At 47.7% G+C, this 17,146-nt stretch overlaps 2 protein-coding genes across 3 annotated transcripts in view; one reads left to right on the forward strand and one right to left on the reverse strand.

Annotated features, from left to right (window-relative positions):
* The window catches only part of Tmc5 (transmembrane channel like 5), a 30,532-nt gene extending 28,255 nt beyond the window's left edge, over positions 1-2,277 (forward strand). Inside the window, exons 18-20 of the mRNA XM_042666721.1 lie at positions 743-853; positions 1,579-1,621; positions 2,215-2,277. Coding sequence (XP_042522655.1) covers positions 743-853; positions 1,579-1,621; positions 2,215-2,261 — 201 coding nt within the window. The 3' untranslated portion in view covers positions 2,262-2,277. The remainder of the gene's footprint in view (positions 1-742; positions 854-1,578; positions 1,622-2,214) is intronic.
* Positions 2,278-4,322: 2,045 nt separating this feature from the next.
* On the reverse strand, positions 4,323-16,562 carry Gde1 (glycerophosphodiester phosphodiesterase 1). 2 transcript variants are annotated; one of them, XM_042666792.1, is made up of 6 exons: positions 16,156-16,562; positions 11,849-12,024; positions 9,744-9,849; positions 7,813-7,905; positions 6,538-6,749; positions 4,323-4,935 (listed from the first exon to the last, which is right to left on the reverse strand). In XM_042666792.1, exons 1-6 carry the CDS (start codon positions 16,414-16,416, stop codon positions 4,788-4,790), a joined length of 996 nt encoding a protein of 331 aa, XP_042522726.1. In that variant the 5' UTR covers positions 16,417-16,562; the 3' UTR covers positions 4,323-4,787. The 2 variants fall into 2 exon arrangements, with proteins under 2 accessions (XP_042522726.1, XP_042522727.1); XM_042666793.1 differs by having other exon boundaries at positions 11,849-12,020; positions 16,156-16,237.
* Positions 16,563-17,146: the final 584 nt, after the last annotated feature.

Raw genomic sequence — 17,146 nt, forward strand, 5'->3', positions numbered from 1 at the left:
TGCCAAACAAAACAAAAAAGCCTAAGCAGGAGAATCATGGTTCAGGCTGGCCAAGATGTAAACAAGAGACCCTATAAGAAAGCTAATGAAAAAAAAGAAGAAAGGGGTGGAGGTATGGTTCAGGTGGTAGAGCACCTGCTGCATAAACTTTGAGGCTTTGAGTTCAAATCCCCTGGACTCCCCCCCCCCAAAAAAAAATCCACTGGTAGATGTTAAAATTAGCAGGTACAAGTTTAAGGAGGAGGGTTGGGAATGTGGCTTAGTGGTAGAGTGCTTGCCTAGCATGCACTAGCATGGGTTTGATTCCTCAGTACCACATAAGCAGAAAAATTGAAGCCTAGAAATGGGTTGACCATGCCTGATCTGCCCCAGACAGAATTGCTGATAGCCGGGGTCCCCTACCTCAACACACAGGTATAATTCCTCCATACCCTCCCAGGAGAAGGTAGCTTTCTTGTTACTCTGTCTAGTTTTGAATCTCAGATCTCCACTAACACAGATAACTTTGGTAAATGGGACATGGACAGGGCTGATTTCGAGATAGGGCTGGGGGAATCGCTTCATGACACAAGTCAGGAAGCCTTTGTGGGCAGGTTGCCATTGGCTTTGCTGTGAAATACATTTCTATTCATTAGAAGACAAGATGGCGGCCATGTCTATCCAGTTTCTGGATCCTTCCTTTTCACCGATGGTTTCTAAACCCAGCACCATCATCCATTCCCCATGTCTTCTTTTTTGGCAGGAGGGTAAAGACAAGATGTTCCTGATAGAAAAGTTGATGAAGCTGCAGGATGCGGAGAAGAGAGGAAACCCCAGCTCACTTGTCTTAGAAAGGAGGGAGGCGGAGCAGGAGGTGAGGTCTGCCGGAAATCAGGTTACAAGGGAATATTAGATTCTTTTTTTTTTTTTTTTGTCAGTTGTAGGGCTTGAACTCAGGGCCTGGGCGCTGTCCCTGCACTCTTCAGCTCAAGGCCAGTGCTCTACCATTTTGAGCTACAGCTCCACTTCCGGTTTTCTGGTGGTTAATTGGAGATAAGAGTTTCACAGGGACTTTTTTGCCCAGGCTGGCTTTGAACCTCAATCCTCAAATCTCAGTCTCCGGCTTCTGAGGACCCCTACCAGGGAGACTGGCCTCCTGTGAAAAGGGCCCCAGCCAATAGAGACCAAGACCTGTCCTGGGCAGATGGAGGTCGGGGGAGATTACACAAGGGCACATGGCTTTCTATGTTCAAGCATTAAGGTGTGTTTTTTATTATTATTTAAAAAATGATGCCAGGAACTGGTGACTCACACCTGTCATCTCTAGCTACTCAGGAGACTGAGATCTGACAATCGCAGGAAAGTCCATGAGACTCTTATCTCCAATGAACCACCACCCTCAGCAAAAGCTGGGAGTGGAGCTGTGGTTCAAGTGGTAGAGCACCAGCCTTGAGCAAATGAGTTCAGGGATAGCACTCGGGTTCTGAGTTCAAGCCCAGGACTGTCATTAAACATAAATAATTATAAAATACTAAGGGGGGGGCACAAATCATGTCCTCTCCCTAGTGATGTAGCAACACTTTCCCCCCTTTTTGGCAGCAACAAGACCCTTTGTATCGGGAGGAGCGTGATTCTGCGCCTGGTGAGTAACAACACAGACACACTGTAGGACATGTATCCAAGCGATGCAGCCCATGGTGGAGGCTGGAATCGCGCCCGTATGGATTTGTTCTTTCATTGTAAACCTGACCCAAACTGGCTGGGGTAGAAATCCAGGAGTTGGGCTTGCTTTAGGCCTGGCCTACAGCAGTCTCATGATATCAGAGCCTTTCTCTGACTTCTGCTCCTTTCACTAACAGGCCATTGCACAGCTGCTTTGCCAATCTCTTCCATCTTCTCTCAGGTTCTGTCTAGTGGGAAAGAGCAAGACCCAGAGGTCTCAGTGTATCATTGGGGCTGATGGACTGAGGCGGCCATCACAAACCAGCTGCTATGCTTTATAATACACAGCACTTTTTTGGGGTCAGATCAGAGTCACGTGACTCTGCTGTGGGTAGATTGTAAGGGAGTTCGGAGAGAGGATTACAAAAACTAAAGGGGAACCCAAGCAAGAAAGGCATGAGCAGCTTGTGGAATCTTCTAGAGGCACTGAAGTGTGTTCATTGTGGACATGGGGCTGGGTGGCTCTCAATGAATTTTTCTTCATCTTCAATTAACTTTCTGTGTCGAATCCAGACCTGAGATTCAGGCGATCCGTTCAAGAAGAGAACCCAAGAGCCTGATGACTACTGTGGCTGGTAGACCGAACCAGTTAAAACGACAAAAATGGAGTTTCTTCCAGGACACCAGAGCAAGGGCCTGGAAGAGCTTCCCAGAGAGGATGTCATGCCGATAGGGAACAAGAACCCACAGTGCAAATGGCCAAGTAAAAGGGGGGCTGTATGCTGCTATTTTTCAAACCTGGATTGCTGATTTTTTTCAAGGCAGAAAAAAAAAATACTTAGGGTTTTCCAATAAAGACTGCTGTGATATTGAAATTAACTCATTCACACACCTGGGAAGAGGTCAGCAGAGAACCATGCATCTTATCTGCAAATGTTATGCCTGAATCACTGGTCCTTAGGAATCTCTCCCTCCCAGAGCTGGCAGAGGTTTTGAAACCTGTGCTAAGGGGTCCAGAATGAATAAAAATATGATCAACTATGTAATTAATCAACTATGTAAAGCACTGCAATTGTCACCTTTGTATTTGTGATTTGGAGCTAAATGCATTTCCAGGTTATTTCCAGACCTCTGATATACCATCAGAGGTCTTGTCTCTAAACTCTGGTATATATTGAGCTCAAAAATTTTAGGGGTTGGACCAAGGTAGGGGAGGTTTGGGGGTACCAAGGGGCAGGGAAATCTTTGCTCCTGAGGTCTTTGCCAAAAGACTCACTGAGTGTTCTTAACACTGAAGGCTCCTCTAGACACTTTTTTTTTTTGGGGGGGGTGCTAATCCTGAAGCTTGAACTCAGAACTGGGTGCTATCCCTGACCTTTGTGCTCAGGGCTAGCACTCTACCACTTGAGCCACAGCTCCATTTTCAGCTTTTTGGCGGTTAATTAGAGATAAGAGTCTGGCTTCAAACCACAATTCTGAGTAACTAGGATTACAGGTGTGAGCTACTGGCACCCAGCTCCCTCTCAAAAGTTCCACTACTTGCTAATCATGCCACAAACTGGGGACCAAGCTTTCAACATGGGAGGCTTTAAGAGGCACTTAACGAAACCCCAGTACTTTCTGATAATGGCTAGAAGCTAGAGGGCTCTTGTAGTGTTGAGGATAGGAAAGAGGAGAGTCTCTTTGGAGTTTGCAGGATCTCAGCCTTCAAGTGACCATTTCTTCTTCTTCTTTTTTTTCTTTTTTTTGGTTGGTCGTGGGGCTTGAACTCTGGGCCTGGGCACTGTCCCTCAGCAATTCAGTTCAAGGCAAGCACTCTACTGCTTGAGCCACAGTGCCACTTCTGGTTTTCTAGTGGTTTTATTGGAGATAAGAGTCTCACAGACATTCCTGCCCGAGCTGGCTTTGAACCGTGATCCTCAGATCTCAGCCTCCTGAGTAACTAGGATTACAGGTGTGAGCCACCGGTGCCTGGCTCTTCTTTATTTTTTTGTCAGTCATAGGGCTTGAACTCAGGGCCTGGGCACTGTCCCTCAGCTCTTTTGCTCAAGACTAGCACTCTACCACTTCAAGCCAGAGTGGTTAATTGGAAGGAAGAGCCTCATGAGAACTTTCCTGCCTGGGCTGGCTTTGAACTGGGATCCTCAGATCTCAGCCTCCTGAGTACCTAGGATTACAGGCCTGAGCCACCAGCACCCAGCAGAAGCAGCCATTTCTTTGAGGCTGTGAGAGCTGTGTGGAATTGGGAAGGCTATGTGTATGAGAAAGACCCAAAGGCTTGACTAAGTGAGGGGCCTGTAACAGAGCTAGGTAAGCTAGGAGGCAGCTTCAACATTTAAAAGCAATGCAAGTTCAATTTAAATCTTGTGATTTAAGTTCACAATAACCCTTACATGTTCATAGGAGAAAGAGCAGAGCCATGGTGAATGGTGAAGAGCATGACCCTGAGGTCAGATCTGCCTGGATTTGAACCTCACAATACATACACCTAGCTTTAACTCTGCCTCTCAGTCATCAATAAAGAGAATGCACCAGAGCGTGTATAGACATCAGAACTCGGTAGAAGTGCAACTCTGCCCCCTGCTGGTTTGCATGTTTACATCCAGCTGTGGCACACATCAGCTTCCTCAAATTCCTTCCACTGCAGGATGCAAGGCTTGGCATACCGTTTTCCTCTCGGGTCCCTTTTAATGATTTTTATTAGTATGGTCACAAGTTTGATATCTACAGTACCTAGTTAACAGCTGAGAACAAACATTTGAAATAAGTAAGTGACTTAAGTATGGCAAGCTTTAAAAGGTCAACTCCAAATACTCATGCAGGTCTCATGCGTCTGCATTTGCAGACTCGCCTCGTGCCCACCCTCGCTGGGCCGGCGGCGCCTCACTGGGTCGGGCAGGATCTGTCGTGCCTTTTCTCAGACCCAGATTCTCAAGATCAACAAGTGCTGAACTTAGGCATTCCATGGGGCATGGTGGCCATCCTGGGTTTTGGTGTGTTCAGGTAAAAATGCAATTACTAAGTGCTTGTGTACGCCCGCCCGATCACGAGGGCTTGGGCCAGCACTCAGGGGGACATTTTGCTATCCCTGTTTGAGGCCAAGAGACAGTTTCTGACCCTTGAGTTTCCCTGTCCCAGGGAGAATTCTAGAACTGGGGCGCACAGTCTTCTATCATACTGTCTGTGATGTAGCTGGCGCCCAGATAGGATTCGTAGTAACTCTTCTCGTTAAAGGTATTCACAGTCCAACCGACCACCTGGACTCCTTTGGCTGACCATTTCTTCAAGTAGTCCCTGGGGAGAGAAGAGAACTCCATTCTGTTAGAAGCATGGTTGCTCAGTGTGGTGGTCATTGAGCCTTCACTGCAGTGGAATAGAACATGCCCCAACCCAGCTGGCCCCATGGCCCCATAATGACTGTCCTCACCCTGCCCATCACTACCTCTCCTCACCTATACCTCCCCCCCCCTCCTCTGGAGATGACTGAGCCCTTCCATGTCTGAGAGCCAACAGAACTTTTTGTGGTCATGTTAATCCACTTCATTGGGGATCTTTCCCTTCTTCCTGGACTAGGTCAGATGGCATGGTCTGGGCACCCCAGCCCGCTTCCTATGCCTCTGGCTCAGCTGTAATTTTCCACATTTGCTGAATTTCTATTCAATTAGCACCTCCATAAGGGCTGAGACCAAGGCTTTGTGTCTTTCTCAATCTCCAACCTCCTCATGCAGGACTTACAACACTGTAGGCAGCAACCAAAGGCTATGGGAATCATTCATGCTTGAAATCATAGGAAATGTACGACTATAATTGGCTGAAATTTGGGTGCTAGTAGGGGAATGAGAAGGTTTTTATGGTTTTTGGTGGTGGTGGTGGTGGTGGTTGTTTTGTTGGTCTTGGGACTTGAACTCAGGGTCTGGGTGCTGTCTGTGAGCTTTTCCACTCAAGGCAAGTGCTCTACCACTTTGAGCCACAACTCAATTTCTGATTTCCTGGTAGTTTATGGGAAATAAGAGTCCCATGGACAATGAGACTCATCTCCAAACAATCACTAGAAAACTGGAAGTAGCGCTGTGGCTCACATGGTAGAGCGCTCGCCTTGAGCTTAAGAGCACAGGGACAGAGCCCAAGCCCAGAGTTCAAGCCCCACAACCAACCAAAAATAATATATATATATATATATATATATATACACACATATACTCATTACCTAACTTATATAACTAACACCTCTGTATATCACTTCTACAATAATAAAATGCACAAAGAAAAATATCTAGTGAAAGCTGGGCACTGGCAGCTCACACCTGTAAGACTAGCAACTCAGGAGGCTAAGATCTGAGGATTTCAGTTCAAAGCCAGCCTGGGTAGAAAGTCCATGAGACTCTCATCTCCAATAAACTACTCAGAAAAAGCTAGAAATAGTGCTGTGACTCAAGTGGTAGAGTGTTAGCTTTGAGCAGAGAGGCTCAGGGACAGAGGCCAGGCCTTGAGTTCAAGCCCACACCAGAAAAAACAAAAAACAAAAAAGAACCTGAGGCTGTGAGTTCAAGCCCCAGTACCAGTACCAACACCAAAAATAAAAGTCAATCTCTCTCTCTCTCTCTCCCTTTCCCCCTCTCTCTCTCATGAATCTATTTAGAAACAATAAAATGAAGCCAGGCACTGTGGCTCAAGTAGTAGAGTGCTAGCCTTGAGCTAAAGAGCTCAGGAACAGTGTTCAAGCCCCACAACCAACAAAAGGAAAAAAGAAACAGAATTCTTCCCACTAAAAGGCCAGCAATCATTCACCCTAATAGAGGCACAGTGGTCGTTTTGGGTTATCTACCTCCTCAATTCCTCCCTCCCAGACAGCCATCAGGAAGTGTGCCAGAAGAGACAAAAACCCTTCCGACTTACGGGGATACAAAGTCCTTCTGCATGAGGAATGCTGAAACCCCACACAGGTACCACAGGATATTGTGCATGGTCCAGTCGAGCAAAATGTCCATCACCACAAACATGGACTGCTTCCAGAATGTTTCATAGCGGGCTTTCCCGTCTCCTGTATGGCTCAGGCTCCATGGCCTGTGTGTTAGAGCTGTTATGACATTCCGGTCTGTCTGTCTCATCTGCAAAAGAATTTTGAAAAACAAAATGATCATACGCTCAGACTCCAACATCTCAACAGCTTAGATTCAGCCAATGCACTGGTTTTGATGAGGGCACATGACTTTCAGCACCATGTCTATGAAATACCATAAACCCTTTGAGAAAATATTTAATGGATGCAGGGCATTGCCTGCACAGTTTAACAGAGGGCATTTTTAAAAGCTGAGAACTGTAAACTTAGTTGGTTTTTTTTTTTTGGCCAGTCCTGGGACTTGAACTCAGGGCCTGGGAGCTGTCCCTGAGCCTCTTTGTGCTCAAGGACAGCACTCTATCACTGGAGCCACAGCATCACTTCCAGCTTTTTCTGAGTGGTTTATTGGAGATAAGAGTCTCATGGGCCAGGCGCTGGTGGCTCACGCCTGTAATCCTAGCTACTCAGGAGGCTGAGATCTGAGGATCGTGGTTCAAAGCCAGCCCGGGCAGGAGAGGAGAGACCACAGGAGAGACCGTGAGACTCCTATCTACAATAAACTACCAGAAAACCGGAAGTGGCGCTGTAGCTCAAGTGGTAGAGCGCATGCCTTGAGCTGAAGAGCTGAGGGACAGCGCCCAGGCCCAGAGTTCAAGCCCCACGACCAACAAAAAAAAAAAAAGACTCTCATGGACTTTTCTGCCTGGGCTGGCTTTGAACCTCAATCCTCAGATCTCAGCCTTCTGAGTAACTGGGATTATAGGTGTGAGCCACTAGCACCGGGTAAAAGCCTAGTTTTTTTTTATAAGCCATGGTCTGGCTGTATGATCCAAGTTGGTCTCTAGTTCTTAGTCCTCCTGCCTCTGCCTCCTGGGTTACAGCTGTGCATTACTATGCCCAGCTTATTAGTTGAGAAATATTTAACATCTTTTTTAAATAAGCCGGGCACTGGTGGCTATAATCCTAGCTATTCAGGAGGCCAAGATCTGACAACTGAGGTTCAAATCGAGCCCAGGAAGGAATGTCCCTGAGAGTCTTATTTCCAACCAACCAGCAAAAATCCAGAAGTGAGAGAACTGTGGCCATACACCAGACATGTTACCAGAACTTACCTTATAGATAACTTCCGGCAGGAAGGAGCAGACCACACTGCTATTGTATAGCTGTGGGAATTCCATATATATTTTCTTTAGAGCATCAGTAGCCTGTAAAACAGATATTCGTGTATTTAAAATCTATGAAAACATTAAAGTCCCAGCCAGTCATTAATTATATTAAGCAAGCTTCTGATGCATTGAAACAGTGCACTAATATGGCATAAGTGATGTGAAAGGTTGGGGCATAGCCACTGGGATATTTTCAACTCATGCCAGCAGCCAGGGGGCGCTGTTCATCCCTTTGTTGAGGGGCCATGTCCCTGTGTCGTTCGCGCCCCAGCCCAACCATTGGAAGGTATGGCAAGTTGCAAACTTCTACCCTTCCCCACACACACACACACCCTGGTTTAGCCACAATGAACTGCTCTACTCTCTTACACCCACAGCCTGCCTTTCTGGGGAGCCCGGGGCAGGAAGATATGCTGGGCCCAAGGGCTGAGAGAACCCACAAACCATCACCAATATGATGGGAGAAGCCGGGGTGAAAGCAATTAAGAAGGGAGCTCCTCCTGACTTCTCCCAATAAAACAAAAATCCCTTTTTGTAGCAGTTCAGCTGCTAAGAAATGAGAAAGAAATGACTTTATTTATGTATTTATTTATTTTGTCAGGCCTGGGGCTTGAACTCAGGGCCGGGGTACTATCCCTGAGCTTCTTTGCTCAAGGCTAACAGTCTACCACTTGAATCACAGTGCCATTTCTGGCTTTTTCTGTGTATGTGGTTCTGAAGAGTCAAACTCAGGACTTCATGCATGTTAGGCAACACTCTACCACTAAGCCACATTCTCAGCCTCAAAATGACAACATTTTAAATGCTAACATTATGGACCCCTAGTGAACACTGACACCAAAAACAGTGAATACCACAGTCAAGCAAACACTGTGTGTGTCCTAATTCCTGGATACCACTAGTTTCTAGAATGTGGCACAAGGGGCTGGGAAGGCGGCTCAGTGGTAAAGTGCTTGCCTTGCATGCATAAGGCCCTGGGTTCGATTCCTTAGCACCACATAAGCAGAAAAAGCCAGAAGTAGCGCTGTGGCTCAAGTGGTAGAGTGCTAGCCTTGAGCTGAAGAGCTGAGGGACAATGCCCAGGCCCAGAGTTCAAGACCCACGACTGACCAAGAAAAAAATAGAATGTCACACACACCCAAAACATTGTAAGCAACAAGATGCATTCCTCCTGGATAAAAAAAGAACCCAGAGCCAGGCACTGTAGTTCACACCTGTAATCCTAACTACTTAGGAGGCTGAGATCTAAGGATCTTGAAGCCAGCCTAGGGGAGGACACTTTGTGTGAGACTCTTATCTCCAATTAACCACCAAAAAGCTGGAAGTAGAGCTGGGGCTCAAGTAGAAGAGCACCAGCCTTGGCATAGAAGCTAAAGGAGACTGTAATTCCTCTGAGTTCACGTTCCAGTACCAAAGAAACAAACAGAAGTACACAGATGCTTCACTAATGTGGATGAGCATGCGCTACAGGACCTCAATTTTTTCCTGGCTATTGAACTAACACCTGCACTTGTCCTAATGCTTCACACTGTTTATTTAATTCTCATAACAACCTTGTATGTTAAGTTTCTTTCTTTTGTACCCAGGAAAACTGAAGTGACTCTTGTGTCCAATTCTTCCTTCCCTTTTCTGATGTCTAGTCCAGGAGTTCCTCTGAGCTGCTTTGGTAATCATCTTTTGTAACTGCTTTGTGCTAGCTGCTGAACAGGGGGAGATCTGTATCTGTAGTTGTGTATGTATGTATGCATGTATCTATCTATCTATCTATCTGTCTGTCTCCTAAGAAGAGAAAGGAACAGAAAACAGCTATTTGTGGGAAGGACTCGTAGTCACACAGCGGTGGCTTTACCCATGTGAAGCACAGAGGATAAATGTACCATATTTGCATGGCCTTTGACATCAAAGAAGATGGTGAGGTTGTGGCTGAGGCACTCGGTAACGGCTTCCCGCAGGGTGGGGATCTTTTCATCAGGGAAATCATTCCTAGAGTAGGGGCAAGAAGGGCACAGCATAGGGAAAAGGGAAAGAGACGAGTTTAGTGCAACAGATATTGTGTGTAACGTCTGCTTCAAAATAGAAGTCGAGTGTTCCGCCAACTTCCTTCTCCACCCCGCTTCCCCAGGCTCTTGCTAGAGGTACTTGTTCCCAACCAAAGAACAGCAGCATCAACAAACATCATTCCCACTGCTAGGTGCTGGGGGCTCACGCCTATAATCGTAGCTACTCAGAAGGCTGAGATCTGAGAATCACAGTTCAAAGCCAGCCCAGACAGGAAAGTCCTTGAGACTCTTATTTCCAATTAGCCATCAAAAAGCTCAAGTGTAGCTCCAATGGTTGAGCACCAGCCTTGAGCACAAAAGCTCAGGGACAGCACCCAGAACCTGAGTTTGAGCCCCAAGAGCAACGCGCGCGCACACACACACACACACACACACACACACACACACACACACACACACACACAGACGAGATTTACAATGCGTGAGAAATCAGTTTTTCTCTCAATGAAACTTCACTCCAGCCACTCTCGTCACCATCGATCATGCCCACAGCCACTCTTAGTTTCTCTGACTCTGTCAGGATGAGCAAATCTCAGTACAAAGAGCATAACTGGAGAGAAAATACCTACACTGCCTATTTTCCTGCACCGTGGGCCTTGACACACTGCAGTTACTTCACATGGCATTCCATCACAGGAAATGAAGCCTGTGGGGCCCACCTCCCAATTGTTGGGCACACGTGCTACAATAAAGATGGGAAGGTGACACACTGACAGATAGGGTGCCTTCTCGGGATTTGGGGGATGAGGTTGAGCCAATGCCTTTCTTCTTTAAGTGTGAAGGTGGAACACAGCATCTTAGCTGCAAGGCTGCTCGGTATTAAAGCATCCAGCAGAGCAAGTAAACATCTGGTGACTGAGCAGCAAGCCTGGCACCTGGCCTCTGAGGTTTCCTGGTTGTCATGTTCTGTGTAGCCTAATATTTCCTTTGGCCGACTTTTAACTCCTTTAAGTTCAAATCCTAGGGAAGTAAGCTCTGATCCTCGGGCAGGGAGGACTATATTGTATTGCTGGGTCAACTATCCATAGTCATTGCCTAGAGAGTTGATGAGCTTCATGGAACAGTGTGCAGTTCCCACTGCACAAAGCAGCCAAGAGGAGAGGGATATGGACCACCACATTCCAAAGCCCATTACCCAGCATTCCAGTTCCAAGCTGTATGGGGATAGGAGGGTCCATTGGTGTGTAAGTTTGAGATGTCCTAAGTTAAAGGTCAGAATTGATGTGGACAATTTATCTTCTAGAACATTCAGAGTAAAATGCTTGGTTAGATCACAGAACTCTCTTCTTGTGGAGAAGTCCTATAGGACTAGTGTTCGCTCTGTCTCTCCCTCTCTTTTTTTCTCTCTCTCTCACACACACATACATACACACACACACACACACACACACACACACACATTCACCTTTTGGAAAATACTTTATACCAGGAGGGCATTGAACTCAACATCTAAAAGAACTTTCAGCTTTGCAGGGTTGAGAGACATCACGCAAACAAGAAACAGCACAGAGTAGCAGACATTTCTTTGAACTGAAAAATGGGATGTCAAGATTCTAGTCCTGGCTTCTTATTTTAACACCAGTGATTGCCAGAGCTAGATAAATCTTGCTCTTACAGATAATTCCAGAAAAGTTCAAAGACTTAACTCAAGACCAAGTAGGAAGCAGGATTAAAATGACAGCATAACCCAATTATCATGAGAATAATTCTGAGGCCATATTTGGCCTCAGTGGGAAAGACTAAAAATATACATGCTGTATTTTTGTTGTTCCTGGTGCCTGTTCATCACTTGGGAAACCTGTATACAATTCAAAACAAAACGAGTCTCCTGGAGCAGAAGGTTTAATTAGAAGGTTCCAGTGTCTGGGGGTATTCCTCTCCAGAGGTTCCGAGATCTCTGTAAAGGACCACGGGTTACTTACCTGAGTCTGTGATTTGCGGCAGGGTTAAGTTTCCTGACTTGTTCAAATGTCATATCACACAGTCGCCCAGAACCATCCGTGGTCCTGTCCACTGTGTTATCGTGCATTAAGACAGGAATCCCATCGGAAGTAAACTCAATGTCCAGCTCCACGCCCGAGGCTCCATTCTTAGCTGCCTTAACAAAAGCATCAGCAATGTTAATGTCAAGGGCTGCAGACACCCCTTCGCAGCAAGGCGCTCAAGAAGGCCTGCACATATGGGCGCTGGTAGCTCACGCTTGTAATCCTAGCTACTCAGGAGGCTGAGATCTGAGGATCATTGTTCTCGAAGCCAGCCCAGGCAGGGAAGTCCATGAGAGTCTTATCTACAATTAACCAGAAAAAAAAAAAGAAGCCAAAAATGGAGCTGTGCAAGTGGTAAAATGTCAGCCTTAAGCACAAAAAGCTCAGGGACAGGGCTCAGGCTCTGAGTTCAAGCCCTAGTACTGGAACAAAAAAGAAAAGAAAAGAAGCCAGGTGCTGGTGGCTCATGTCTGTTATCCTACCTACTCAGAAGGCTGAGATCTGAGAATCATGGTTCAAAGCCAGCCCTGGGCACGAAAGTTTGAGACTCTTATCTCCAATTAACCACCAGAAAACAGGAACTGGAGCTGTAGCTCAAAGTAGTAAAGTACTAGCCTTGAGCTCAGGGTACAGTGCACAGGCCTTAAGTTCAAGCCCCACAACCAACAATAACTAACTAACTAAATAAATAAATAGAAAGAAAAAAAAGAAAAGAACGAAGGCCTGCAGGGCTGGTAGGGTAGACATCTGCTCTTACTCATTCTGCACCCTTCTCTTGGCAGACACAGCCCTGATCTCCTGGTTCTCAATGGGGTGGGGTCAGTCCGCCCCAAGGGGCACATAGGGGACTTGGGATGCCAAGTCAGAACGGCTGAAGCACTGAGAGCTCCTACACTCTGGGTGTGGCAACTGGAGATGATAAGCTAGTTTGGCATCAACAAGATGAGTCAGCCTCTTGGAGGTTGAGCCCCATGCTCTGTAAGATACACACTGCGCTGTTTCCAGGGGTGTCTATATGCTATGTCTGTGGCCCTGGCTGATGGCTCAGCAAGGTGTGGTAGTGAGGATCTAAAGGAGAACCCAGGACCAGGTGCCCTGCATGCAGAGGGAGAGGACACCCAAGTGCTGGTGTCATCCCTAGCACTGCAAAGCAAACCAGCAAACCAATGGGAAGAGTTCACAGAGAATCTGAACTCTGAACTGAGATCCACCGTCTACCTGCTTTCAGGAAGATGAGAAATATTTCTTAGGATAACAACACGAACACACACACACACACACACACACACACCTGAGTGTCTTTGCCTCTTACCTGTCATCCTAGCTACTCAGGAGAAACAGATCTGAGTGAGGATCATGGTTTAAAGCCAGCCTGGGCAAGAAAGTCCAGGAGACTCTTAACTCCAATTAACCACCAAAAAAAGCCAGAGTGGAGGTGTGGCTTACATGGTAAAATACCAGCTTTGAGCATAAAAGCTCCAGGATAGCACTCAAGCCCTGAATTTAAGCCCCAGGACCAGATCACACACACAAAAATCAGGATCCCTTGTGAGTAGGTAGGTGTATATATGTTTTGTGTGTGTAATATATGTACAGTTTAACAGATGTCCCAGAAAATAATAACAATGAAAGAGCAATAGCTAGTAGTCACCAGTACCAAGATAAATAAATAAACTCCCAATTCCATCACTACGAGGCCTGTTACCTGGGTGAAGTTAATTATCTACTCTAGCTTCAGTTTCATCCTCAAGATAAGCCAGGGTGCCTGTGGCTCATGCCTGCAATCCTAGCTACTCAGGCAGTTATATGGAGGATTAAGGTTCAAAGCCAGCCCAGAAAGTTAAATCTGTAAGACTCCATCTCCAACCAAATTTCAAAAATGCTGTGAGCAAAGAAGCTGAGTAAGCAAAGCAAGAGAGCGCTCAAGGTCCCGAGTTTAAGCCCATACTGAAGGAAAAAAAAAAAGCTTCAGTGAGGATTTAGAAATGAAATGACAGATATCAATTACCAAGCTTGGTACCTGACTAGGTTGAGCAAAAGGACCAATGAAAGTCATAATAATACTTCCATCTACCTTGATTTAAAAAGTCTAGAGGGTTAAGTATTTATAACATAATACACAATCATATTTTCAGTATATAGAATACAACACAGCTGTTATATCCCTTGGTGTAAAGTTCAACTATGGGTGTTTGTTTGTTCCCTGCCACCAGAGATTGAACTCAGGGCCTAATGCTTGCTGGTCTTGCTCATTTGGTGAGTGCTCTATCACTTGAGTTATGCCTCCCACACAGTGTTTGGCTGGTAAACGGGAGATAAGAGTCTCACAGACTTTTCTGTCTGGGGTTGGCTTCAAACGTTGATCATACAGATCTCAGCGTCCTGAGTAGCTAGCTAGGACTATGGGTGTGAGCCACAGGCTCTTGGCTTTCTTTGGGAAGAGGGAGAATATAGCCTTGTCTTCTGTTGTATTGCGCAGCTCAATACTGTCATAGCTAAAAAGTTTGTGGCCTGTGACCTAAGGTCTTAATAAGCTGAATCACCACATCCTACTTCCTCTTCTGACCAGAAGTGGCTTTAGCAAGGTGATAATTAATTATGCTACAAACACATTGTAAGTATGCAAACATGCATGGTATTTAGCTGTAATTCAGGACACAACAGGACAGGAAACATAGTGTATGTATTTCACATAGACACTTCCTCTGGAATGCAGAGGAATATATTCTGTTCAATATACCCTTACACTGGGCACCAGTAGCTCACATCTGTAATCCTAATTACTCAGGAGGCTGAGATCTGAGGATTGTAGTTCAAAGCCAGCCTGGGCAGGAAAGTCCATGAAACTCTTGTTGCCAATAAACAACCCCCCAAAGCTGGAAGTCAAGCTCTGGCTCAAGGGGTAGAGCACTAGCCTTGAGCAAAAGAAGCTCAGGGACAGTGTCCAGGTCCTGAGTTCAAGCCCCAGGGCCAGCGCACGCGCACACACACACACACACACACACACACACACACACACAAAACCACCACCAACAACAACAACCACAAAACATACTCTTGCCAACCACTACACCCTCTGGCAGCACTTAGCAATACCTAAGCCTCAACCCAGAGGCTTTTAAGGCAATTTATAGATAAAGGTAAGGTTCAGCCGGGTGGCTCATGCCTGTAATCCTATGCCTACACTGTCTTGCCCCTAGTTCCAAGAAAAGCAGAGGTAGGGAAGTCTCAGGACAAAAACATGGGAATGTGAGATCCTAGGAATGGGAGGGATGACCCTAAAGCTAAAAAGGACTGGGGATAAGAGAGAGAGGAAGCCTGCCAAGATTCTTAGCAGTGCCTTGTAGAAAAGGGGTAATTGGTCTCAAGGCTGGCTGCCAGGGTAGTGAGTGTGAACCTATGGGTCTGAGGAGAATGATGATAAACTGATGTTCCAAATAATTCAGAGGACAAACAAGGCCACTTTCTAAGAAGATCCACCTATTTGGTCCATTTAGCATAAACCCATTTACTGACCACCAAGGCCTTGTTGGACCTGACCCATGTCCTACTCCATCCGACACACTGGGCTCTGCTGTTACCTTGAAGTCAGGCCTGCCTTGGCTTCTTTGGTTCCTTCCAGGCGCCAGCACCATTCCTACCCTCAGGACCTTTGCCCTTGCCACGCAAGCTCCCTTTATCACTTTTCCCACGGCCCCAAGCACACCTGGCTCATTATAATTCTGGTTCCCAACTGAAACGATCACTCCTTGGGGAGGATTTCTTGGAGACTCCCCCCCAGAGTCGAACTCCAGGGGCTCCCCATCTTTCACCTCCTCACCCCATGGCTTCATTACACTTCTTCTCTCCGGGCATCTCCTTTGTTTACGAGGTGTCTCCTCGCTCCCCCCCCCCCACTATGATGGAAGCAGGGATTTCCCTCCCCCCCACACCCCTCGCCCCGTCCCACCCCCGTGGGGTCCTGGCTCAGGCCCCGGCACGTGGCAGCTTATATAAATAACCGCTGCATTCTATCCATGCCTGCAGTCCCGGAGGTTCCTAGGCGGGGAGGTGAGGGGTCGGGGCCGCCGCTGGGCGCTGCTCCGGGAGGACGAGCCGGACAGCCGCGGGTCACGCTGGGGCGGCCGGGCCGGGTGTGTGTGTGCGTGTGTGCGTGTGCGCGGTGGGCCGGGGGCATCGGGGCGGCAGAGGCCCCGGGCGGGCCGGGGAGGAGCGGGTGAGGGGGGCGGGGAGGATGCGCTCACCTGCCGAATGGCCGCCAGCGTGTTCTCGGGGGCGTCGTGGCTGCCGCCGCGGTGGGCGATGGCGCAGACCCGGTCGCGGGGCTTGAGGACCTGCAGCACCCGGCGGGAGGGCACGGGTTCGAAGCTGAAGAAGCGCAGCAGGACGTAGAGGCTGCCGGTGAAGAGACAGGCATTGAAGGGGCTGCGGGTCAGCAGCAGCAGCAGCACCAGCAGGAAGGAGAAGGGACCCAGGAGGCCCCCCTGGTCCTCCCACAGCCACATGCCGGCGCCCGCACCGGCACGGACCGGAGTCCCGGACCCGCCGGGCTCCCGCAACCACACAGCCACAAAGCGACGGGGGGCCGCGTCCGGGGACTCGGCCGTAGCCGGCTCCCTCCGCGGGGACCAGCGCCGCACAATGGCGCCGGCGGCCCCATCCGGAGAGGGAAGCGGCCTGGATAGCCAATCAGAAGCCAGGATCGCCGGCGCTGACAGGGGGCGGAGACTCTGCCATGGCAACGGGGGCGGGCCTAAGCCCCAGGCTCAGGTTCCAAAAGACACTTTGGGTGATCCCGGGTCAAGACTTCACGTCCTGGAGCGAGCGGACTTGGGGTCAAAGGCCGGAGGCCATCTTAGTGACTCTTGAGTCTGCCCTCCCCGGGAAGCTAAAGTCAAGGAACCGAAGAAAGAGGCTGAGTGCTTAGCTTGTTTATCCTTTGAACAAGATCCACTTTGGTGTTTGTTCTAGGGAGATTTGCATTCCTATGTGTGTGCTGCTAACCCAATTAGCCCGGCAGCAAATATTGACCCAGCACTTGGGCCCTTGAGTACCCTACAGGCAAATACTGTATGCACATTTTAGTCTTACAATGACCAAGTGATGTTATCTCAGAAGATAAAGACTGCATTAGAACGAAGGACTCCTCTCTGACAATGAACCTGGAAGGAATTTTAATCATTTCCCAATTTAATGTAAACTGAAAGTAGGTGAAAGGAAGTTAACAACTTAACA

The sequence above is a fragment of the Dipodomys spectabilis genome, unplaced genomic scaffold, assembly GCF_019054845.1.
Source record: "Dipodomys spectabilis isolate Male_0828 unplaced genomic scaffold, ASM1905484v1 ptg000366l, whole genome shotgun sequence".
Lineage (NCBI taxonomy): Eukaryota > Metazoa > Chordata > Mammalia > Rodentia > Heteromyidae > Dipodomys > Dipodomys spectabilis.